Genomic DNA, 24,733 nt, shown 5'->3' on the forward strand with positions numbered 1-24,733 from the left:
AAAATAATTGCATACTTATTGTCCAAATTTTTAAAAGAGATGGAAACCATAGACTCTCACAGTGAAAAGAAAGTAAATTGTACCTGTTGAAGAAAAAGTGGGAATGGACCCAAGGAATTCTCAGGCACTGAGCAAGGAATAGGAGCCCATCTTCTCTTGGCACGTCTCAAAACTTTTTCCTGAGAATGCCTTTTCTTTAGTACCTCAATTTAGAAAACAACAACAACAACAAATAATCAAGTCAACAGCTACTTTATTTTTAAACCTGAAAAGTGATACATCTTTCTTCTCTCATTATCTCATGAGGATTAGCTGGGGAGGCGTAGGACCACGGTAGTGCTTGAAAACTAAACAAAATGTCAATACCACTAAAAAAAAAAGAAGAAGAAGAAAGCCCTGCCCTAACTGTTATCTCAGCAATCCTCTTGAGAAAATAACTTGGTGGGAACATAGAAGAGAGAGAGATGGAATCTGAAGCCTAGAAGCAAAACTGGAAAAAAAAAAAAAATTACTGTTGCCACATTGCCATGCAGAAACACAGGAGAAGAGATATGCAAAGAACGTTAAGTGGATAGGTGCCCTTCTAAATTCAGCATAAGCATCTTCCACTCACCAGCAGCTAGGAAGAGCCAGGGGACCAACAGAGAGATCTGTGTCAGAAGGAGGAGAGAAACAGGGGGACAACTCTCAGACGGCCGTCATGAGTAATGGCCAGGGGCTGAACAGAAGTCATTTTGATCTTGGGTGTCACAAAGTCAAATGCGTGCATGAGATCCGAAATTTAACCTAAAATACCCTTCCATTTTCTAAGATTAAAAATTATGCCAAGATACATGAAACCTATCTCTGAAGGCCTCAGGTGTCAGAGCATAATTAACCACATGATGACCCTAGTACCGCTGCCCGAATAGGACATCACAGTAAGTCATTAACATGTTATACGAGCTCCTGAATCTTTAAAAGCTACATACTCCAAATTACATATGAACATCTTAAGCAATAATGTTTATTGTTTTGGATACCTACTCCACAGTGAAGATCAAGAAACACTGTTCCATGTTTAATCTCAAGTTCTCATTCTGTCCCATATGCCAACTTCTCCTTTTATGCCCCAAATAAAAGGAAATTATAACCTGGGATAACCTAGGTTGAACCACTCTTTTCCATTTCAACAGTTAACTTGAGTCATGGTTTTCCTTCTTCTTCAAGCTAAACTAACCCCATCTTTTCTGATTCACATCTTCTCTGGTCATGTGAGTTACACCTGAAGAAGTCAATTCATTATACTTCATTTTTATACTTTGGCATACCTTTGTTTGATGTTCTAAAAGGACAAGTATTTCCTTCTCTTCTTGGGTCTCTGTGTTGGAGAGCAATATGGTAAAAGAGCTCTTCTCTGAGGACAAAAGAATGGCATGTGTTGTATAGACTGAGCCATCTTCTAAGATTTGGAAATCAGGGTCACTTGAGTGAATGAGAGTTGCAGATTTAAAGCACTCCTTCAGGTTAACTGTAGAAAATGCACAGAGCAATCATTTGTGAGCTAAATCAAAGCAATATGTAATTTTAACTGTAAGCTATGCATTTGAGGTGGAACAATCAAAAACTCTGACTACATTGACACTTGTAAATTTTGCATTTTTTAAAAGGACATATGAAACTACATGGTTAATTAAGTTGTTCTTAATTAAACATATCCACCATGTCTTTTACCGACTTCACATCCTTTTAAAAAAAGAGACATTTGTTCTTAAAGACATGTAAACTCCACAGTTTGAATATTAAACTCACACCAAAAGAAGTTTTTCTATATTAGCTGAAACTAGCCACAGAGCAACACAATAAAACACATAAAGTAAGTTAAATAGAACCTAGAAATTAAAACTGGAAGTTATTAAATTATTACTGAACTCTTTGCATCTGTTGTTAAATAGTCATCATATTCTGTCTCTACATTGATCCAATCTTTAGTTATACATTTGAGTTATATGAAAAAAATTAATTGATAAAAAAGCAATGAAAATGTTAGTCACTCAGTCATGTCTGACTCTTTGCGACCCCATGGACTGCAGCCCACCAGGCTCTTCAAGTCCATGGAATTCTCCAGGCAAGAATACCAGCATGGGTTGCCATTTCTTCCTCCAAGGGATCATCCCCACCCAAGAATCAAACCCCAGATCTCCTGCATTGCAGGTGGATTCTTTACCATGTGATTTTTACCATTTTTTTGCCATATGATTCGTCATCATCTTTACCATTCTTCCCCACCAGAGAAGCCCATTAAAAAAATAAAGGTGGAAATAAATGTCAGGAAGATGCCAAAATAGTTTAGGATAAAAATCCAAAAACAACACCTTTAAACTCAAGAAATAGTATCAATACTATTTCTCAATTTCAAAGACATGTTTTGACACATACCATAACCTACCTCTAATGTAAATATTAGTAATTACTTCATTAATCAAATTAAAACAATTTTATGTTGTATAATCATGTCTTTCAATAAAGAACAATATTTCATTCACTGGATTGACACCACATGTATTAAAATGTATTACAATGTATTGTATTAGTTTTACCTATTAATTCCAATACAGTCACTCTTCTAAAGATTACACTAATTTTACAAGATCACAGCAAATTAGGATTTATTGCATACTTCGGCAGTTTCTTACCTCTACCAATAAATTTTTCAGCATCTAGTTTAGCAGGAACATGTAGTGTCACTGTTTTGCAGGCATCACAGGCAAATGTTAAGATCTAAAAAAATCAATATTATGCATGAAAAAGAGCCTTTTCATGTGTACACAGTTTGCACACATTTGTATAATTATAAATCTGTTTATAAAATTATCAAAATAAAATACCAAGCATATAATGGGATTAAGAATTCAGAAAAAAAAATTGCATAGAAGAATAAAACCAATAGAGAGCCATGGTTCCCTCCCTCACAAGGCATGTAAACCCAGAGAATTCCTTATCCTCTTGGGCTTTGTTTCCTAGTCTGAAAATGGAGTTAATAATGGAGAAGGAAATGGCAACCCACTCCAGTATTCTTGCCTGGAGAATCCCAGGGATGGAGTAGCCTGGTGGGCTGCCATCTATGGGGTCGCACAGAGTCGGACATGACTGAAGCGACTCAGCAGTGGAAGTAGCAGCAGTAACGACACCCTTTTGTGGGAAAACACTGGAAACTATTAGGAAGGCAGCACAGACATGTAAAAATAACAAAATAAAAACAAATCTAATGAGTCAGCAAATCATTTCAATTATCTGTGAACTGCCTATGAGATGTGGTACCAAATCAAAAATATCCTAAAGAAAAGCCCAACACTTTTAAAGACAAGCCCTGACTCACTGCCATGCTGCTGCTGCTAAGTCGCTTCAGTCGTGTCCGACTCTGTGCGACCCCATAGATGGCAGCCCACCAGGCTCCCCCATCCCTGGGATTCTCCAGGCAAGAACACTGGAGTGGGTTGCCACTTCCTTCTCCAATGCAGGAAAGTGAAAAGTGAAAGTGAAGTCGCTCAGTTGTGTCCGACCCTTAGCGACCCATGGACTGCAGCCTACCAGGCTCCTCTGTCCATGGGATTTTCCAGGCAAGAGTACTGGATTGGGATGCCATTGCTTCTCCGACTCACTGCAATGGAATGATTTAAAAATTATTTACCTGTGACCCCACACATACAAGCACAAGACTTTGAAATATGAACTTATTTTGAACTTCTCATTAATGAAAATTAAAGTCAGTGTTAAAAATATTTCACTTAAAAAATGTAAATGATTTAGTGATATATGGTGAATGAGTTCCAATACAATACGTATCTGAGCCCACTGAAAATAAATTCGGTTCTCTCTGAAACTATAAAAGGATGCTTCTGAAAGATTGAGAGTTTTTTTTCCCTATATTTTTGCAAAGGTTTTTGGCCAAAAGCAAAATAACTAACGAGCATTTACATTGTTATTTACAAATCTATAAACATAAATTAAAATCGTCAAAATTGGAATGAAAATTTTTATCTCCAAAACACATTAAAGACCATTTAATTATCCAATTTAACTTGTGTATGAAGGACTAAGCATGGCAGAGATTACATTTCAATTGGAACTGAGCAATGAACATAACCAAGGGACTGTACTCAAATAAAAATATTGAGAAATAAAAAGATGAGAAGAATTCTCACTGGTTGCCTAGCCTAGAGCAAATAGGAGTAGGACATGTGAAGAGCCCAGCTCAAGGTGACAGGAAGCACACACCCACTGATTCATTCAACTCATGTTTCTTGGTTGCCGCCTGGGTGCCAGGCAGTGTTCAAAGGCTACCACAGTGAACAAAGAAAACTCCTTGACTTCACTGAGATTATTTTATAATGAAAGACAAAAAGTCAATACACAAATGCACCAAGATCACATAACGCCATGAGTAAGTGTTACAAGAAAAGTAAAACAGGGAGAGAGGGTGATAAAAGAAAAGACCAGAATGAAACAAGAAAGCAAACCAATTCACTAACCAGGGGAGAGCCTTCCAAGTGGAGCAAAAGCCGCGCCAAAGGCCCTGAGAGGCGACTTCACCTGGTGTGTCAAAGGAACACAAAGGAGCCCGTAGCTGTAAACACAGGCTTCCCAGGTGGCTCAGTGGTAAAGAATCTGCCTGCCAAGCAGGAAACGTGGGTTCGATCCCTGGGTTGGGAAGGTCCCCTGGAGAAGGGAATGGCTACCCATTCCAGTATTCTTGGCTGCCAAATCCCATGGGCTGAGAAGGTTGGCAGGCTACAGTCCACGGGATCACAGAGTCAGACCCAACCGAGCAACTCAAACAACAAACAACAGCAGTAAACACAGAACAGGAAGAGTGACAGGACGATATTGAAAAGACAGTCGTGGGCGTATTAGATAGGGTCTAAAGGACCACAGGGACGAGTACAGTTTTATTCTGAGGGCAAAGAGAAGCAACCGTATGTTTAGAGACTATGGCATCACGTTGTGAGCATTTACATAGACTCATTCAGGTGGCCACGGGAAAACAGACGGAAAAGTGAAAGTGTTAGTCACTCAGTCGTGTCCAACTCTTTGTGACCCCATGGACTGTAGCCCACCAGGCTTCTCTGTCCATGGAATTCTCCAGGCAAGAATACTGGAGTGGGTTGCCATGTCCTCCTCCAGGGGATCGTTCCCACCCAAGAATCAAAGCTGGATCTCCTGCATTGCAGGCGGATTTTTTGCCATATGATTTTTAGCATTCTTTGCCATGTGATTCTTCACCATCTTTACCAATAGCCAGGCTGCTCTGTCCATGGAATTCCCCAGGCAAGAATACTGGAGTAAGTAGCCATTCCCTTCTCCAGGGGACCTTCCCAACCCAGGGATCGAACACATGTCTTCCGCATTGAAGGCAGATTCTTTATTTTCTGAGCCACCAGAGAACACACAATAGACGACCAGAGTGGAAGCAAGGAGACCCAATGGGAGGAATCTAAGAGAGGAGGGGTGGTGACTCGGACTAAGGTAAAAATGATGGAAAAGGTGAGGATGGCCAAATTAAGACAGCATCTCAGATAACAGCGTCCTGGACATCCACTCATTCATTCAGCAAATATTTATTGAATGTCTAGTATGTTCCAGACACAAGCAGCAAACAGGGTTCTCATGAAACATTCAAGTCAAGGGTAAGACATTTACAATTTCAATAAAGGAAGATAAAAGCTATGACAGGGAAATTTAGGGTGCTTTGGGAGAGCACTGGGAGCCAGCCCCTTCTAAGGGACAGGTGAAGAGGGGAGACATGTTAGTCACATCCAAGGAAGGCAGAGCTTATATGTTCCCAGCACAGGAACTGCATGTGCCCAAACCCAGAGAGGCCACAGACCTGAAAATGCCATTTGCCATGGTGATGTATATAGCACAAGAGGGAGAGGAACTGAAAATGGATTCAGAGAAGCAGGTGTGGGAGAGAGTCTGAACAGCCTTCACACAGTACACTCATAGATCTTTTTTTTCCTAAAGATAATAAGAAACCAAAAATTTGTTTTAAGCAGATAAATGACATAAGCAAGCTTTCCAGGTAGCTCAGCTGTAAAGAATTTGCCTGCAAAGCAGGACCATGGGAGATGTGGGTTCAATCCCTGGGTCGGGAAGGTCCCCTGAAGGAGGACAAGGCCACATACTCCAGTATTCTTGCCTGGAGAATCTCATGGACAGAGGAGCCTGGTGGGCTACAGTCCATAGGGTTGCATAGAGTTGGACCAGACTGAAGCAACTTAGCGCGTGCACACACACACACACACACACACACAAATGACATAAGCAACTTTCTATTGGAATAAGGTAACTCTGACCAGTGTGACAAATGAACTCGGGGAACAATTTTCTTTGCCAAGAAGGGCCCTAGGGTGTTCAGTCAAATCCCTAGGCCAAAATTAAAAATAACGGATACGTGTTTTTAAACCATCCTAAAACATCTTATAAGGAAGTCCTAGGCAAAAACTGAGGATTAAGATGGAACACAGGAGTAACCAGAAAAAACTTCTAATCTGAAAAGATTAGATTTTGGTTTTTTGGCCTCAAATAGGGGAGCAAAATCAAAGCATGGACCTGCCTATGATCTAAGAGAAGAGCCACTCATGTTAATCTGGACTCCCAAATGCAAAACCTTCACTGTAGGTATGAGCTAGAAGTGAACTAGCCTCGCATGGACTTGTGAGCCACACTCATGTCATTCAGATGTTCTAGCCACTAAGTAAGTAGACTTAGAATGTGATCAGCACCATGGTTGCTGAAAACCATTTGGCCAAATTCAATAACCATTCTTAAACTTTTTTTTAAAGAAAAGAGCCCCCAATAGGAATTGATAAGTGCTATTTCAATATGAGTTTTATTTTACATTATAATCACATCACCAATAGAAAAGCCCTAACATAGCCTCACTAAACTCAGAAACAAGATGGACTTCCCAAGGGTCATCACCTATAGCTAACATTACATTAAAGTATATTAGATATATGAATGAAAAGAAGAAGGTAAAAGTAAAAATAACTATTTGCATTTGATATGACTATTTATCTGGAAAACCCAAGCAAATTAACCATAAAACAGTAAGAGAATTTTAGTAAGGGTGCAGAAATAACTGCTAAAATACACAAATCATTAGTCTTCATCCACATAAAGTCAGTTAAGCAATATATTGGGAAAAAAGAAATCATTTTCAAAAGTGGTAAAAGAAAAAAAGTTAGAATACCAAAAAGTAAACTTAAGCTTATGTGAGAAAAATCTGAAAATATTTCTGAAGGACACAAAAGAAGACTTGCACAAAAATAAATATGTATCATTATTTTGAATAGAAAAAAAAATCAACAATGTAAGTATATCAATTTACACAAAGTTAAATTATGAAGGTTATGAACCTAATAAATCCCAACAGTACTTCTTTTCCAGAACTAGACAAGCTAACTTAAAAGATCATAAGGAAACCCAGAGATTGTCATAATGAGCAAAGGAACTTAAGTCAGACAGGAGAAAGAGTGTATGACATCCCTTATACACAGAATCTAAAAAGAAATGATACAAATGAACTGACTCCGAAAACAGAAATAGACTCACAGACTTAAGAGAACAAATTTATGGTTGCATAAACTGGGTGGGAAGGATAGTTAGGGAGTCTGGGATGGACATGTACACACTGCTATATTTAAAATGGATAACCAGACTTCCCTGGTGGTACAGTAGATAAGAATCTGCTGTCAATGAGGGAGATACTGGTTCGATCCCTGATCAGGAAAATTCCACATGCCATGCTGCAATGACCGAAGCCCGGGCCCAGCGACAAGAGAAGCCACTGCAATGAGAAGGCCACTCACGACAACGAAGAGCAGCCCCCTGCTTGCCACAACTAGAGCAAAAGCCCACCATGCACAGCAGGAAGACCCAGTGCAGCCAAAAAAAAAAGAATTCAGGCTTAATGGATAACCAAGGATCTACTCAATAGCACAGGGAACTCTGTTCAATATTATGTGATAATATTGAACCATCCCCTGGATGGGAGGGGAGTTTGGGGAAGAATGGATACAGGTATATGTATCACTAAGTCCTTTTACTGTTCTCCTGAAACTATCACAACATTGTCAGTCAGCTACACCCCAATACAAAATAAAAAGGTTTTTAAAAAATGAAGTGATAATTGGTATGTTTTTAAAGAGGTCATAAGGAAAAAATAAACAATTAAAAATAAAAAAATTATGAAAAAGAAAAGCAGTGAAAGGATATTAGCTTTAGCTGACAGTGAAAGGTTTTATGAAGTCTCAGTAATTAAAACAATGCAGCATTTGGTATATCAACAGAAGGAAGTGCATACAAATTGGAAAGGAAGAAACAAAACAGTTTCTATTCACATTTGTTACAACCCATATAGATCATAAGGTTGTAATTTTTTGTTACATTCACCAACCATCTAAGAGCTTCTACTTCTCCACATTCTTGCCTACAGAGCCTGTTCTCAAACTTTTGGACATCTGCCAAATGAGAAATGACATTTCAATGTAGTTTTAAAATTCATCTTTCCCTATTATGAGTGAGGCTGAAATATTTTATGAGACATTTTTATTACTTTATGGTTTTTCATGTTAATGCTGGACTTGATTTATAAGAACTCTTTATCTATTGGTAGATTAGCTTTTTCATAAAGGCTCCAATCACAAGATGAAATTGCATTAAGGAATGACTTGAATTTAACAGTGGAGATCCCTGACGACCTTAGAGAAGCTTCATTAAGTGTTTAGGCAGAAAGTTAGTCATGTCTGATTCTTTGAGACCCCCTGGACTGTAGCCCACCAGGCTCCTCTGTTCATGAGGATTCTCCAGGCAAGAATACTAGAATGGGTTGCCATGCCCTCCTTCAGGGAAACTTCTCCACCCAGGGATCAACCCCAGGTCTCCTGCATTGCAGGCAGATTCTTTACGTCTGAGCCATAGTGGAAGTACATTGAGGTGGACGTGGAGTGCAAATGTGCGAGGTGAGGCAAGACTAGGAAGTTGGGAGCTGGTTCATGGAATGGTGAAGGATGACTTGGGTGCATGGGGAGGAAGAGATTATGTCCCACAAGCCATTTGTATTCAGTAATGCTTCTCTTCTCTACACGTCTATCACACATGAGGCTCACAACCAAAAACCATCTGAGGCTGGCAGGGCTCTGCAGACGTGCACAGGAGCCTCAGAAGAGCTGAAGACACACCAACCCAACCAGCAAAAACGCAGCAGGATGAGGGGTGCGGCCAGAGTCACCCCACTTCTGGCTGACGCAGCTTTGAAGCTAAGGAAGGTCAAAGAAAGACGATTATTCAACTTTAGATTATTCCCTATCATATCTGCTTTTTCTAAAAAGAATCTGAGAAGACACACAGAAACTTCTGTTAGTATATCTGTGTTAGTTGCTCAGTTGTGTCCTACTCTTTGCAACCAGGTGGACTGTAGCCTGCCAGTCTCCTCTGCCCATGGAATTCTTCGGGCAGGAATACTGGAGTGGGTTTCGATTCCCATCTCCAGGGGATCCTCCCCACCCAGGGATCAAACCTGAGTCTCCTGCATTGGAGGCAGATTCTTTACCATCTGAGCCACCTGGGAATATTTATGGCCTGTGCATTTCATTGCCTGAACCTAATCATGCTTTTTTCCTTCAAGGGCAATGGTTCAGAAAGAAGTGTCCAAAAAAAGGGGGGATGGGGGAGTCGACTTTACTGAGAATCTAATCAAAATCGAGACATTTTATGACAGTTATTTACATATTCCATTCTCGATTTCCTCGACAGTTAACTGTTAATTGCTGTGTACCTGGCCCTTTGTGTTATTAATGTGCCCCAGGAAATGAGTTAAGGTTTGAAGTCCATAAGGAAAGCCATTCTAATGATAGCAACGACTACAATTTCATTCATTAAAAATTTCAGGAATTCCGTGAAACAGGACAGCGGTAGAGTAAAACTGGATATTTCACGCCGCCAGTTCCACCAGTCCCAGAAGGAATTCCCCGACTGTCTGTTCTCCAGTTTCGTCCCCGTGTCCTTCAGGTTTGCCTGGAGCCCTAATGCCTGCGGCTCAGCTTGAAAAGGCCACTACAGGCTTAGCCCCCTTGCTCTTGGTCTCTGTGACTTTTCTTCTTCCAGGGTATCCCGGGAGCTCTATCTGGGGAACCCCTGGTCCCACACTCTCTCAGGGGCTGCTCCCCGGCTCTAGATTCCGTGCCTGCAGCCCCCTCCCCCAAAGAGAGCCCGGGCTTTTTTGCCCGGGGGTGGCGGGGTGAGGGTGGTGGCGTTGTCCTTTCCAAATAAGGCCACCCCTACTTTCTCTCAGAGCTTTGGGGAGGTGGGCTCGTAGATACTGTGTTTCATAAAGTGGAAAAAAAAACTGGAGCTGGAGGGCGGGGAGGGGCGGGCGGTGGGAGGAAGAATCCGGATGCCTCCGAGGCGACCATTTCCCCAAAGTTTAAAGGGAGTGAAACCTCACGTACGGACCCATAATAGAAACCTTAACTGAGGACCATTTGGGAGCCGTCTACCATTTTCACGCGCAGAGGGTCCAGACCGCCCGGTCTCCGCGCTTCCCTCCCCTTCACCCACAGCCTAAGATAAATTCCCCAAAAGGCGCCTAGACCTCTCTTTCACCCCAGGATCGGCGGGTTTGGTCGCGTCCGCCCAGCGGCTCGCCTGGTCGGTGACCGGAACCCGGCCCTGAGCCGGCCTGGACTGTCCTCCCCCGCGAGGTGCGCGGGCTGGAGGCGCTCAGAGGCTCGTACCCAGGGGCCACGGATTTGCATGGGCGTTTGCAGCCGCTACCGGAGACACCCTCCTCCTCGTCCCCTACGGGATCGCAGCGCCCAGGTCGCCGTCCTCTGTCCGCCCTCCCCCACCCCAACCGGCTGCACTTTTGCAGCCAGCCCCAGGCGCCAGGAGCCCCCGCCTGGCTCGCCACCCACAGATCTCTGCTCCTAAAGGTGCCCTCTCTCCCACATCTGTCCGTGCGCCCTCCGGGCCCAGTGTCCAGGCGGCCACTCACCGCGAGGGTCAGCAGGAGTTGCCGGCAGAGGGCCCCGCTCGGGGAGCCTGGGGCTCGGGCTGGCGCCATGGGAGGACTCCGGGGCAGGTCGCCGGCCGAGGCACCCGGAGGCCGGGGGAGGGAGGGCGCGGCGGGGCAAAGGGCCGCGGCCGGGGCGCAGGACTGCGAGGCCGAGGACCTGGCGCGCGGAGGAGCTGCTTTTCTTCTCGGTTTTTCTGAAGCTCCAGCCTCTCAGCCCAAAGGCTTTTCCTCTGACAGAGGGTGGGGTTTCCAGGCGCGTCCGAAAGACACCGATCGGCCCCTCCTAGGTATTTTCTTAAGTCTTCATTTCTGGAAGAACTCAACAGGTGGGAACTCCCTTTCGCCGCCACCCTTTTACCTGCGCTAGGTGTTTCTCACCAGCGGACGCCACCTATATGCCCCATCTCCCCCCCCCACGCCCCGGTGTCCGCCTGGAGGATTAACAGCTGGCCCTGCCCAGCAGAAGCCCTGACTGTACAAAGACTCACTCTCCAAGCGCGCCGGGCCGCGGAAGGGGGCGAGGACCCGTGCGCGCTCCCGGCCCGACTCCGCCCCGCGAGCTGTGGTCAGTTGCAGACCCGCAGAGGCCGCCGGGGAGGGAGGTGGAGAGGTCGCACTTTAGTGTCACGGCTGCCTAAGGCCCACCTAGTAGAGGGTTGGCCCCAGGGGGACTGGGCTTCCCTGGTGGCTCAAACTGTAAAGAATCCGCCTGCAATGCAGGAGACTTGGGTTCGATCCCTGGGTTGGGGAGATCCCCTGGAGGAGGGCATGTATTCTCCAGTATTCTTGCCTGGAGAATCCCCATGGACAGAGGAGCCTGGCTGGCTGCAGTCCTTGGGATCGCAAAGAGTCGGACGCGCCCGAGCGATCAAGCACCCAGGGAGACTGTTTTCCACACTCTCCTGGAGTTAATTTCCTGCGGACAACCAGTATGCACACCCTTCTGGGGTCTTGTTGGGTCTTGTTTGGTCGTTGGTTTCCGGGGAGGGGGTTGTTTTTTTTTTTTTTTGTAAATAAATGTCATGGCCAGAATAACAACGATACAAGGAAATTAAAATAATTAATTAATTAAAATAAGGGAATCCAGGCATCAGGGGTGAGTTAACTACGGAATCTCTCTGAGATCCTAGACATTGGCTTAATGTGGCCTCATGATTTTCTCCAAGACCCTCCTTTGTCACAGTTAAAGCCAACCACTGACCTTCTTATCACTTATTTCCTAAGTTGGACTCCTGGACGTCTCACTGAGATTTCTTCCTTTCCCACCACCCAAAGAAAAAGAATAGGATAAAATCTATGTTTAGGTTTGAAGTATACTTAAACCAGGTGAATTATAGGAGTGCTTAACCCGGAAGATTAAAATATAAAAGTGGTATTCTTGCAGCTCTTCAGAAAGCAATGACGGGGCATTGTGACTCATTATGCTGTACCTCTTTTCAATTACTGGCTTAAGCCAGAGAAGTCTGACCACAAAGGAGAAACCTGTCCCATTTCATTTGGTTTGTCTGCACAGGGGTGTGTGGAGAAACCTGTTTGAAAAGCCAGCCATAACACTCAGATTTCAGCTCTTGAAAATATATGTGGTCCCAATACCATTATACACAGAGCCAAAATTATTATAATATTGACCATATACTTAAATTCAAGAGTATTGTAAAACAGTACCTGTCTTACATTCTAAGTATTAGTCCCATGCTTTATTTTATTATTGAATGACACATAGTGAGCTGTTCTGTTGTCTCCATATTTATAAAATTATCACTGAAACTGCTTGTAAAATCAGCCTGGGTCATCGGCATGAGACTCTGGTTGACATCCTTCTGTTTCCACATTTTTTAACCCTCATGTTTTTCCAGCAGTGATTTCATTAACACTCCTCGTCCTGTTAATGATGATATCATGCCAGTTTCATGTTCAACAAATGTACTCAGGCTGTTATGGTCTTTGATAATAGAACATTTTCAAATTCTTGCTTACCCTTTAACCTTAAACACCTAAGGGTGACTCATGTTTTTCCACATTCCAGAAAAGGGAAGAGGGTAATTTGAAAAGAATTTGCCTTAGATCCTTATTTTCATCTTTCACACTAGGTAACTGACTAAAGCTATTAAGATGGCAATTTGTTTGTTTCTTCGTGAATTTCTTAAAGAAATGAAACATAAACTCTAAACAAGGGACCAGATTTATTTAATAGTTTTAGATTAGACTATATGGCTTCTGAAATAGTTTCTTTAATAATATAATCTTGAAATAGCAGATATAATTTAAAGAGACATGAAATGTGAGAAGAGGAATTTTTTTTAAGAATGTCTTTGGGCTGTGAACATGATTTTGCTGATTTGAAGTGATCTTCCACTGGGCTATAGTAAAGGATGCACCAGACCAACAGTCAGGACCAAGGTCCTTCGTGTTTTGGGCTGCTCATGTAACCTCAGCCCTCAGCACTCTCATTCATTAAGGAAGATAATTAAAATAATACTGGATGCTGTCTATGGCAGCTTCCACATCTAAAATTAAACTGTTTAGACTCTTTGTGGCTGATTTTTGAGAAAGTTGGCTGGAGATGGGTGTTCCTTTTCAAAGAGAAAGTCAGAACCAGAGTTGTTCTTAAAAAGATGAACAAACAGCAACCCCAGGCCCTTGGGGCACATCTCTGCAACCATGCTTCACAATTCTCTAATTTCAGAAAGTGGTAATTGAATATAAATGGCAAGAGCAACAAAATACCACTTCATCACTGATGTGCACACAGCAGCAGCTCTCTTTGAGCTGCATGAGTCCACTGTTGGAGCCTGGAGAGAAGGGTCCATGTGGACACATGATGTTTAGGGTGCATCTCTCTTGGCATGGGCAATGACACAGGCTGGAACCCCAAAGCAAAGGAAACAGACCGAAGGGAGAAAACAAAAACAAGACTGAAGGACATTGTCTAGCTATTTACAGGTGAGAGAGAAAAATATCTGATAGCCATGGTAAAAAGAGCACAATTAGACTATTTACTTCTCAGAGTTGTTACAGGATTAAATAAGGTTCATGAAGTCACGCAGAATAAAACCTAGCACATTCTAAGAACTCCGTAAGTGTTGGTTAACATGGGTATCCCTCTTTACCCCACAGCCTCATACATTTACAACCCACCTCATCCCTGTGACAGCTCCCTAGTTCGTACTTTTCCAGTATCTCTCCTCAGGTCCTGGTCGAGGGCTGAAACCCAGTATTAATGCACTCACCGATCCCAGATCCTTCAGCCTCCTTCCTGTTGACAAGACCTTAAAACCTTGTCTGATTCAAAAGGACTAAACAAAGCAACCCTAAGATGAGATGCTACAGCTTGTGCTAGTTTCCTACTTACTGAAAATGTGGATCAATTTTTTTTCAACATTTAACAAACATTTATTGAATGTCCACCATGCATTTCCATAGCCCTCTTGTCATGCATTCCTAGTATTGTGATTAACATATTTAATAGAAATTCTGTTTATTTTTCCTATTTGTCCTTTACACTGTGAGCTTCTTAGGGCAAGGACCATCCAAGTCCTTTTATGACAGGAAAAAATGTTTTTTTCTTTCTAATGCCGCATTATCCAATAAATAATTTTTTTTTAATGCTGTCCTTATTTCTTTGAAGTTTTCTTCCAAATTGTACTCAGGAAGAGTGTACTTTTCAATTTCGATTACCTTTCAAAATGTATTTTTAAAATAAATAAGTGAAACAAACAATAAGTAAATTCTTATTATAAACTTGCTTCCCTGGTGGTTCAGAGAGTAAAGAATCCACCTGCAGTGTGGGAGACCTGGGTTTGATCCCTGAGTTAGGAAGATCCCCTGGAGGAGGGCAAGGCAACCCACTCTAGTATTCTTGCCTGGAGAATCCCCATGGACAGAGGGTTAGCGGGCTATAGTCCAGGGGTTTTCAGAGTCGGGCAGGACACAGCAACTAAGCACAGCACAGCAATAAAAAGAAGCCAATGAATGAATTCTCAGGCAGCTGTGGTGAACCTGACCATGTCTGCTCTTACCTTTAACAGATGCCATTGACAAGTGCCACTGTGGAGTGCTATGAACAAATATATCCTTCAGATCAGATCAGATCAGTCGCTCAGTTGTGTCTGACTCTTTGCGACCCCATGAATCGCAGCACACCAGGCCTCCCTGTCCATCACCAACTCCCGGAGTTCACCCCGACTCACGTCCATCAAGTCAGTGATGCCATCCAGCCATCTCATCCTCTGTCGTCCCCTTCTCCTCCTGCCCCCAATCCCTCCCAGCATCAGAGTCTTTTCCAATGAGTCAACTCTTCGCATGAGGTGGCCAAAGTACTGGAGTTTCAGCTTTAGCATCATTCCTTCCAAAGAAATCCCAGGGCTGATCTCCTTCAGAATGGACTGGTTGGATCTCCTTGCAGTCCAAGGGACTCTCAAGAGTCTTCTCCAACACCACAGTTCAAAAGCATCAATTCTTCGGCACTCAGCTTTCTTCACAGTCCAACTCTCACATCCATACATGACCACAGGAAAAACCATAGCCTTGACTAGCCGGACCTTTGTTGGCAAAGTAATGTCTCTGCTTTTGAATATGCTATCTAGGTTGGTCATAACTTTCCTTCCAAGGAGTAAGCGTCTTTTAATTTCATGGCTGCAGTCACCATCTGTAGTGATTTTATATCCTTAGAACCACAGAATTTTGAATTATTTACTTTGCTAACTGGCTACTTTGACAAGTTATTATTCAGTATCTACTCTGTCTCCGGCATGCTCCCAGCACTGAGATTGCTGTGGTGCCTAACACAGAAAGGGCTTGTGCTCCAGGCAAACACCTAAGGGAGCCCTCTTCATCTGCGATTCATCTCATTTTGATGCTTTTGTAAAAGAAAAGGCGAATAAGTTAAGTGCAAAATGATACATAAACAGCATTCTATAAGGATGGAAAATCACCTTGCATAAAAATCATTTGTTGCAATGTTAATCGCTCAATTTGTGCTTCCCTCTCCCTGCACTGTGTCCACAAGTCTGTCATCTATGTCTAGATTTCCACTGCTGCCCTGAAAAATAGATAACCAGTGGGAATTTACTGTATGATGCAGGAGCTCAACCCAGTACTCTGTGACAACCTAGAGGGGTGGGATGGGGTGGAAGGTGGGACAGAGGATGAAGGAGGGGACATATGTATACCTATGGTTGATTCATGTCGATGTGTGGCAGAAACTAACACAACAATATGGTAAAGCAATTATCCTCCAATTAAAAGTAAATTTATTTTTAAATCATTTGATAAATCTGCTCATGAATTGCAAACTGTTACCACCTTCTGAGGGTCTCCCTGGTGGCTCAGTGGTAAAGAATCTGCCTGCCATTGCAGGAGACCCATGTTTGATCCCTGGTTGGGAAGATCCCTTGGAAAAGGAAAGGGCAACCCACTCCAGTATTCTTGCCTGGGAAATCCCCTGGACAAGGAGATCTGGCGAGCTACAGTCCATGGGGTTGCAAAGAGCTGGATACGGCTTAGCAACTAAACAACAACCACCTTCTTCTGAAGTGGACCTAGGGACAGGAAACTCACTATTTCGTGGGATCACTTCACCTAGAACCTATTTGCTCTTGGCTTCTCCTGTTTTCTTCTTTCTCTGCTGGCTGTGTCTATGCATTCTCATTGCCTGCATTCCTCTGCATGATCTGATCTCTAAATACTGCACACAAACACATCTTTTCATATCTTTGGACTCAGGAGGCTCCTACCATCGCTGGGTGCTTTGTATCTGCTCCTCCCTCCTCCTGGAACTCTCTTCTGTCTCTCTCCTGTCTCTCCTCCAACTCATCCTATAAATAGCAACTCTTATTTCCTTCCCCACAAGGTCAAACCCTCTCTGATAGGGTCAAATCTTTCTTACCAAACAGCTGCCTCTTCTTTAGAACACCTGTCACAATTACAATGTTAAATTTTAGTCATTCTTTGATTAATATTTGCAGGAGACACCAAAAATGTGGGTTCCATCCCAGGGTTGGGAAGATTCCCTGGAGAAAAAAATGGCAACACACTCCAGTATTCTTGCCTGGGAAGTCCCATGAACAGAGGAGCCTGGTGGGCTACAGTCCTTGTTGCAAAGAGTTGGACACAACTGAGTGACTGAGCATGCACACACATTCACCAAAGACTACGTTTTCATGACTGCAGTTGACTTTTTTTGATTCTGCCCATCTCACCAGCATTGATCATCATGAGTCCTGGCACATAATAGATGCCTAGTAAATATTTATTGAATGCGTGAGTAAATGAATAAATGAATGAATGATTCCTGACAGGTTCTTTGTTTTCCTAATTTTAATGCTTATTGGCCTATTAAAATAAATCTTGTCTTGAGTCAAATTCAGCAGGGTGGGCATTCCTAATCTGATCTCAAACATGATGGACCCGTATTGGTATATTTGTCAAAATATAAGCTGGGCCAACCAAGAATTTCCAGCATGGTTTTTGCACAAAAAACAGACAAATAGGCTAACGAGCTTTAAACTAAAATTCAGAAAGACACCAGTGCAGAAACAGGAACTTATATATGATGAAAGTATGGACAGTACACACCACCGGAAAAGAAAAGAAAATTATTTAGTGGTCGTGTTAGGAAAACTGATTCATTATTAGAGAAAAACAAAACTGATTCTCTACTTCACCTCAGTTAGAGATAAACCCATACCCAAGTTCAGGAGTTTCTCTGTAAGGTCATGCGCAGTGGCTTACGTAGGCTTTACAGGAGTTTCTCTGTAAGGTCATGCGCAGTGGCTTACGTAGGCTCTAGAGCTGCCCAGCAGTCTCAGTCTTTATCTAATCCTTTCACTTCCTCACTCTCCTCGGCAGTATTTTTGCTCTTCCTTACTTCTGCTCAAGCTTCCCAAACACCCTCCTTTACCCTCGGTTTCTGTTACTGACTTAGCTTTCTATTTCACAGAGAAAACAGAAATTATTCAGGAAAACTATCAAGCTTCCCCACACTGACCCAGCTGTCTGCATCTGTGCCGTATACATGGCCTTTTCTTCTATACGTGGAGGAACTGTCTCTGCTCATGGCTAGGGTCACCTTTTCCATTTGGGCATCCATTCCAGTCTCCTCCCACCTACTCAAGAACATTGCTCTAGCAATTCTTCTCCTTCTTTCCTATGCCTTCAGTTTATTCCATCTCTATCTCCCCTGGGCTTCCCAGGTGGCACTAGTGGTGAAAGAACCCTCCTGCAATGCAGGAGACCCAAGACATTCGGGTTCGATCCCTGGGTCAGGAAGATCCCCTGGAGAAAGGCATGGCAACCCACTCCAGGATTCTTGCCTGGAGAATCCCATGGACAGAGAAGCCTGGTGGGCTATAGTCCATAGGATCACAAAGAATCAGACATGACTGAAGCGACTTAGCACAGACTATGTCCCACAAGTGTATGTATATACACAAAATGAACTTCTAGTTACAACACTGATTTGTAATAACAGGCATAGAAATTTAATTGTCATAAAGACAATTCTATGTAACTCCCTCCAAAGAAACTGATAGGAGGGATTAATTTACTAAACTGAGGTTAAATGTTTTTCATCTGATCAGTTTTGGGAAAGCCAGCTTAAAAATGTGGAGAGATACACAGGTAGATACATACATAGAGCTACATATATATAGATAGATAGATATTTGGGATGTAGAGAAATAGGGAAAGCTGGTCAACAGGTGCAAGCCTTCAATACAAGATGAATAAGCTGTGTGGATGTAATGTACAGTGTGATGACTATAGTTAATAAATTACGATTGTTGTTCAGTCGCTCAGTCGCGTCCGACTCTGTGATACACGCAAACAAAAAAATTAAAGTATGTGAGTTGATGAATGTGTTTGCTGCTGCTGCTGCTGCTATGTTGCTTCAATCGTGTCCGACTCTATGCAACCCCATAGATAGCAGCCCACCAGGCTCCCCCATCCCTGGGATTCTCCAGGCAAGAACACTGGAGTGGGTTGCCATTTCCTTCTCCAGTGCGTTAAAGTGAAAAGTGAAAGGGAAGTCGCTCAGTCATGTCCGACTCTTAGTGATCTCATGGGCTACAGCCTTCCAGGCTCCTCCGTCCGTGAGATTTTCCAGGCAAGGGTATTGGAGTTGATTCCAATAATCATGTCATAAAGTATACAGATATGAAATCATCACATTGTGCACTTTAAGCATATCAATTTGGTCAATTGTACCTCAATAAAACTGAAAACAAAACAATTCCTATCATTCTCCAAACATTTACCTGGCCAGCTACCATGTTAGTATCTTTAGCCTACCCCCGCTCGGAGTTCAGTCCCAGCAGAGTGGGTTTTCTAGGAGACATAGTCACTAATCTAAAATTTCTTTTTAATTTTGAAAAACTGTTCACGTATTCCAAATCTTTGCTATTGCTAGGGCTCAAGGCAGGCCATCTCAAAACATGCCTCCATGGCATAGTGATTATTTTGAGTTAAAGTTATTTAAGAAATGTGCAATACAGGAAGGACACTCTGGCCCTCCTCTCTGTCTCCCTGAAAGTGGGAAATAAATCTCTCCATGCCTTCCTGAATCTGGAGGTGAAAGGTCATCCTTATCACGGAGACAAGGAATTTGGGCTGAGAAACCTGTATAAACAAACCTTTTAGTTCTTTAATTGACTACCCCAAGCCCAAACTCTATTTAGATTCTTTACCAATTAAGCACCAAAACCTAAGCTGCTTTGTCCTGTCAATTCGTCACAAATTTCTTGTTTCTTTGTCTAAAAAGTATAAAAGTTGCCTGCTTTTGCCACTCTTCAGATTCATTTCTATGACACTTCTGTGCTTGCAAATTAAAATATGTTTATTTTTCTCCCATTAATCTGTTACCTGTAGATTTTAGTCTGGGCACAAGAACTCAAGAGGGTAGAGGGGAAATTTCCTCCTTTCTGACACTAACGAGCCTTTTCAGGGGTATTCTCAATACACAGCAATCGCCTTTAAATTGTTTTCTTGCAGACTTTCCTGGTGGTCTAGTGGTTAAGAATCTGCCTTGCAGTGCAGAATTCGATTCCTGGTTGTAGAACTAAGATCCGACGTGATGAGGAGCAACTGAGCCCTTGCTCCACAACTGGAGAGTCCTCGGGCCACAAGGAAAGATCCCATATGAAGCAACAAAGATCCCATATGAAGCAACGGAGCTCCCATGAGCAGGAACCAAGATCTGACAGCCAAATAAATACATTTAAAAAAAAATATTTTCTTCCCGTGGCTAACCTTCTGAGTGCCCGTTATACAGTTTGCTACTGGTTCCTGAAAATTTAAATGTGCTTTTTTTCTACTTTTTCCTTTCTCAGCCTCAGCAATGACAATCATCACAACATAAATAAAATGAACCCCCTCCTCACTCTCTGAAGTCTTTTTTTTTTCCATCTCTTTTCTTTCATTTTTTGATAAAAGATTTATCCAGATATAATCCACATCCTTTCTCACATCGATTTTATTTCACCCAATAGTAATCCTCACTGACATGCCACTGACAACTTGATTTTCATAACAAAACCCTCTAGCTTAGAGTCGGGGTGAGGAGTAGGGGTGGGGGTTGGGGTCAGAGAATGAAAGAGGTATAAGGGAACGCCTAGTCAGTCCTCACCCAGCAGAGGAAGGAAAAGATGCTTTGAATATACATGCAGGAAAAAGTATTTATACCATTTATTAACTAGATAGAAAACTAATATTAATAAAAAGTGCTCCCTGCCCTAAGTGAGCATCCAGTGTTTGGGGAAGGATTACATGGGTATTAAGTAATAAAGAATGGCTGGTGGGGGTGCAGAGCATCAGGTCTGTTCATTGAACAGGAAGTAACTTCTTGTTCAGTTCAGTTGCTCAGTTGTGTCCGACTCTTTGCGACCCCATGAATCGCAGCACACCAGGCCTCCCTGTCCATCACCAACTCCTGGAGTTCACTCAGACTCACGTCCATCGAGTCAGTGATGCCATCCAGCCATCTCATCCTCTGTTGTCCCCTTCTCCTCCTGCCCCCAATCCCTCCCAGCATCAGAGTCTTTTCCAATGAGTCAACTCTTCGCATGAGGTGGCCAAAGTACTGGAATTTCAGCCTTAGATCATTCCTTCCAAAGAAATCCCAGGGCTGATCTCCTTCAGTGAAAGAGGAGAGTGAAAAAGTTGGCTGAAAGCTCAACATTCAGAAAATGAAGATCATGGCATCTGGTCCCATCACTTCATGGGAAATAGACGGGGAAACAGGGGAAACAGTGTCAGACTTTATTTTTTGGGGCTCCAAAATCACTGCAGATGGTGACTGCAGCTATGAAATTAAAAGACACTCCTTGGAAGAAAATTTATGACCAACCTAGATAGCATATTCAAAACAGAGACATTACTTTGCCAACAAAGGTCCATCTAGTCAAGGCTATGGTTTTTCCAGTGGTCATGTATGGATGTGAGAGTTGGACTGTGAAGAAAGCTGAGTGCTGAAGAATTGATGCTTTTGAACTGTTGGAGAAGACTCTTGAGAGTCCCTTGGACTGCAAGGAGATACAACCAGTCTCCTGTAAATACCTCAAGTTCAGAATATTCCAAACAGCAGCCACTATCTCTCCACAACAAAACAGCTTTGGTTCTCTCCTTGTGGTTAATGGTTTCATGATCCTCCCACTTACTCAAGAAAGTAACTAGGGCCTCATCCTCACACCCTCACACACTGTCAGTCTCCAGATTCATTGCTGTGTTTAACCCCTCATCTCTTCTCTGGACCATCTTCACTGGTCCTCCAGCTCTTCAACCCCACTCCCCACCCCACCTCCCCACCCCCAAGTGGTTTTCAAACTGTGGTTTTTGGAGCTCAAGTAGACCTTGGTTTTTGCTTGTTTCATTTTGGGTCACTTGCTTTTGACTTTGCTTGGTTTTGGAATCCTTACTTTCTTTCCACCTAGAATGTCTTCTACCACTTTATTCAGGGAGCTTTCTCTACTTGCCCATGGAGGGGAAGCATTGTGAGTTTTCTGTGTGCTCACTAGCTTTCATAGTGTGCCTCTGTAATTTGTTATCTGGCCAAAGTGTTGTAATTATTCAATTTATTAATCTGCCTCCTTTGGATGCATTCATGTGCTATTCTTTTTATGCTCTGCTAATTGCAAAATTCTGGGTTTGATATTTGTTTGGACAAAGAGGCAATGGTGTTGTTACTAACAAAGTTAAGGATGGCAGGAAAGTGTTAGTGCATGTAGGAGTTAAATCACCTGCTTTTGAAGGTATTGAATTTGAGATTTCTGGGAGCCGTCAGATCAGAAAAAGCAGTGAAGTGAAGTGAAAATCACTCAGTTGTGTCCGACTCTGCTACCTCATGGAATGTAGCCCGCCAGGCTCCTTTGTCCATAGAATTCTCCAGGCAAGAATACTGGAGTGGGTAGCCATTCCCTTCTTTAGGGAGTCTTCCCAACCCAGGGTTTGAACCTGGGTCTCCTGCATTGGCAGGTGGATTCTTTACCATCTGGGTCACCAGGGAAGCCTGGAATAAACAGTGTGGATATGGAATTCAAGAGAGACATCTGCTTTGGAAATGCATACAAAGAGTTAAGAGCAACTCCAAATGGAAGCCATCTATTTAACCCATTGATTTTGATGTGGAGAGAATGGATCTGATGTGAGGAAGATGATGTGTCTTCCTCTTGGCCACAGAAATGTCTCAGGTGAAGATCAAAATTTACATTATAGAAGGTTGTATGTAAAATATTAATATTTAACACAGATTCATAGGAAGCATATTTTCTTTCAGGATTGATAAGCTTAAAATGCTTTTCCCACTGTATTGTGGACCCGAGACGGCCATTTCAGGAACAATGCTCATGGGGTCATCTTTGCTCAGACTTGGATTTAAATCTTTGCTCTACGGAAGCCTTGCAGTCTGATCTTAAGTTGAGTTAACCTCTCCCAGCCTCAGTTTTCTTATTGGTCAAAGGAAGAGTAAACATCTAAACTTGAAAGTATGTTAATAATTTTTTTTAATGAGATAACATTTGTATATGTATCCTATAATGCTTTCACATAGTAGGGGCTCAATAAATGTCTCCAACAAATATTTACTGAGCTCCTTCCATGTTTCAGGCACTGTTCTAGACACAAAGATCTCTGCCCTCATAGAGCTTCCACTCAAATGTGAGGATGGGAGTGAAGACAATAACAACAAACGTAATGAAGAAGCAAATTACACTGTATAGCAAATGGCAACATAATCCATTTTATATTGAAAAATCATGGAGTGCAAGCAGTCATAACCTTTAATGCTTGCAGGGTCCAGGAAAGTAATTAAAATAAACGTATTAGGTTGGTTTAAGCAGTCCTTTTTCATTACTCTGCCTTTTTTTTTTTTTTGGCCATTAATGCATTCTCTTTATTTTTTTAACGATTTATCATTTATTTATTATTATTTTTTTTACTTTACAATATTGTATTGGTTTTGCCGTACATCAACATGAATCCGCCACAGGTGTACACGTGTTCCCCATCCTGAACCCCGCTCCCACCTCCCTCCCCGTACCATCCCTCTGGGTCATCCCAGTGCACCAGCCCCAAGCATCCTGTATCCTGCATCGAACCTGGACTGGCGATTTGTTTCTTATATGATATTATACATGTTTCAATGCTATTCTCCCAAATCATCCCACCCTCTCCCTCTCCCACAGAGTCTTTTGAGAAGATAGAAGCACAGAAAATATGTCTCTTTTCTTTCCTACATCTACCTTCAGAGAACAATAGTACAAGTGTCATGATAAATGGCAGTTGACAGCCTTCTTATCTGAGACAGAAACGGCAAGCCTCAGAGGGCATGGGCGCTGGCGGGGGCCCTCAAGAAGTCACTTGTCACTTCTTAGCAATTGGTGGCCTTTGGGAATATGGACTTAGTGTTGCCACACCTGTCAATTTTTCAAGGGAAATCACAAATTTGCACATGGAGTGAAATGTCCTGGTTTTTTAACATAGCAGTTTACTCGTAATATTTTCAACTGTAAAAGCTTCTCTTCTCCTCAACCTCAACTCCTCCCTCCCCTCCCCCAACAAAATTTGCAGGTCACATCTGGCTTAAGGATGTAAACAGGTTTTAATCTCTGAAAAAAAACTGAGGTTTTATTTATGTGACTTTTAAAACTTATGCTTTGCAATATTTTTTTAAAACTTGACAAGTGAAAGAGCATGATCCTTCAGCCTAACTACTCTGTAGGCCCTTAACTATTATATAAGGGATAAATATTTTGCTAAGAATCTTATTTGCCTAAAAAAAAGTGAAAGTATTGGACGCTCAGTCATGTCCCACTTTTTGTGACCCCATGGACTGCAGCCCACCAGACTCCTCCATGGGGTTCTCCAGGCAAGAATACTGGAGTGGGTTACCATGCCCTCCTCCAGGGCATCTTCTTAACCCAGGGATCGACTCCAGATCTCCTGCATTGCAAGTAGATTCTTCACTGTCTAAGCCACCAGGGAAGCCCCTTATTTGCCTGGAGCAGAATAATACTGGTTAAGAATAAGAAACCATGGGCTTCCCTGGTAGTCCAATGGTTAGGGCTCCATGTTTCCACTGCAGGGGTTGCAGGCTCTGTCCACATGCAGTGCAGCACAACCAGAAAAATTAAAATTAGATTTTTTTATAAAAGACTAAGAAACTATATTTTTCCATCGTATTTA

At 42.6% G+C, this 24,733-nt stretch overlaps 1 protein-coding gene across 3 annotated transcripts in view; it reads right to left on the reverse strand.

Moving 5' to 3' along the window:
• DSC2 (desmocollin 2) overlaps positions 1–11,585 on the reverse strand; it is a 38,691-nt gene extending 27,106 nt beyond the window's left edge. For 2 of the 3 annotated variants that reach the window (XM_010828958.1, XM_010828960.1), the window contains exons 1-4: positions 11,039–11,585; positions 2,676–2,760; positions 1,311–1,510; positions 84–203 (exon numbers count right to left, since the gene is read on the reverse strand). In XM_010828958.1, coding sequence (XP_010827260.1) covers positions 84–203; positions 1,311–1,510; positions 2,676–2,760; positions 11,039–11,107 — 474 coding nt within the window. In that variant the 5' untranslated portion in view covers positions 11,108–11,585. The remainder of the gene's footprint in view (positions 1–83; positions 204–1,310; positions 1,511–2,675; positions 2,761–11,038) is intronic. The other variant, XM_010828959.1, reaches the window with a different exon arrangement.
• Between the last annotated feature and the right edge of the window lie 13,148 nt (positions 11,586–24,733).

This window comes from Bison bison, unplaced genomic scaffold, assembly GCF_000754665.1.
Source record: "Bison bison bison isolate TAMUID 2011002044 unplaced genomic scaffold, Bison_UMD1.0 scf7180017864498, whole genome shotgun sequence".
Classification (NCBI taxonomy): Eukaryota; Metazoa; Chordata; class Mammalia; order Artiodactyla; family Bovidae; genus Bison; species Bison bison.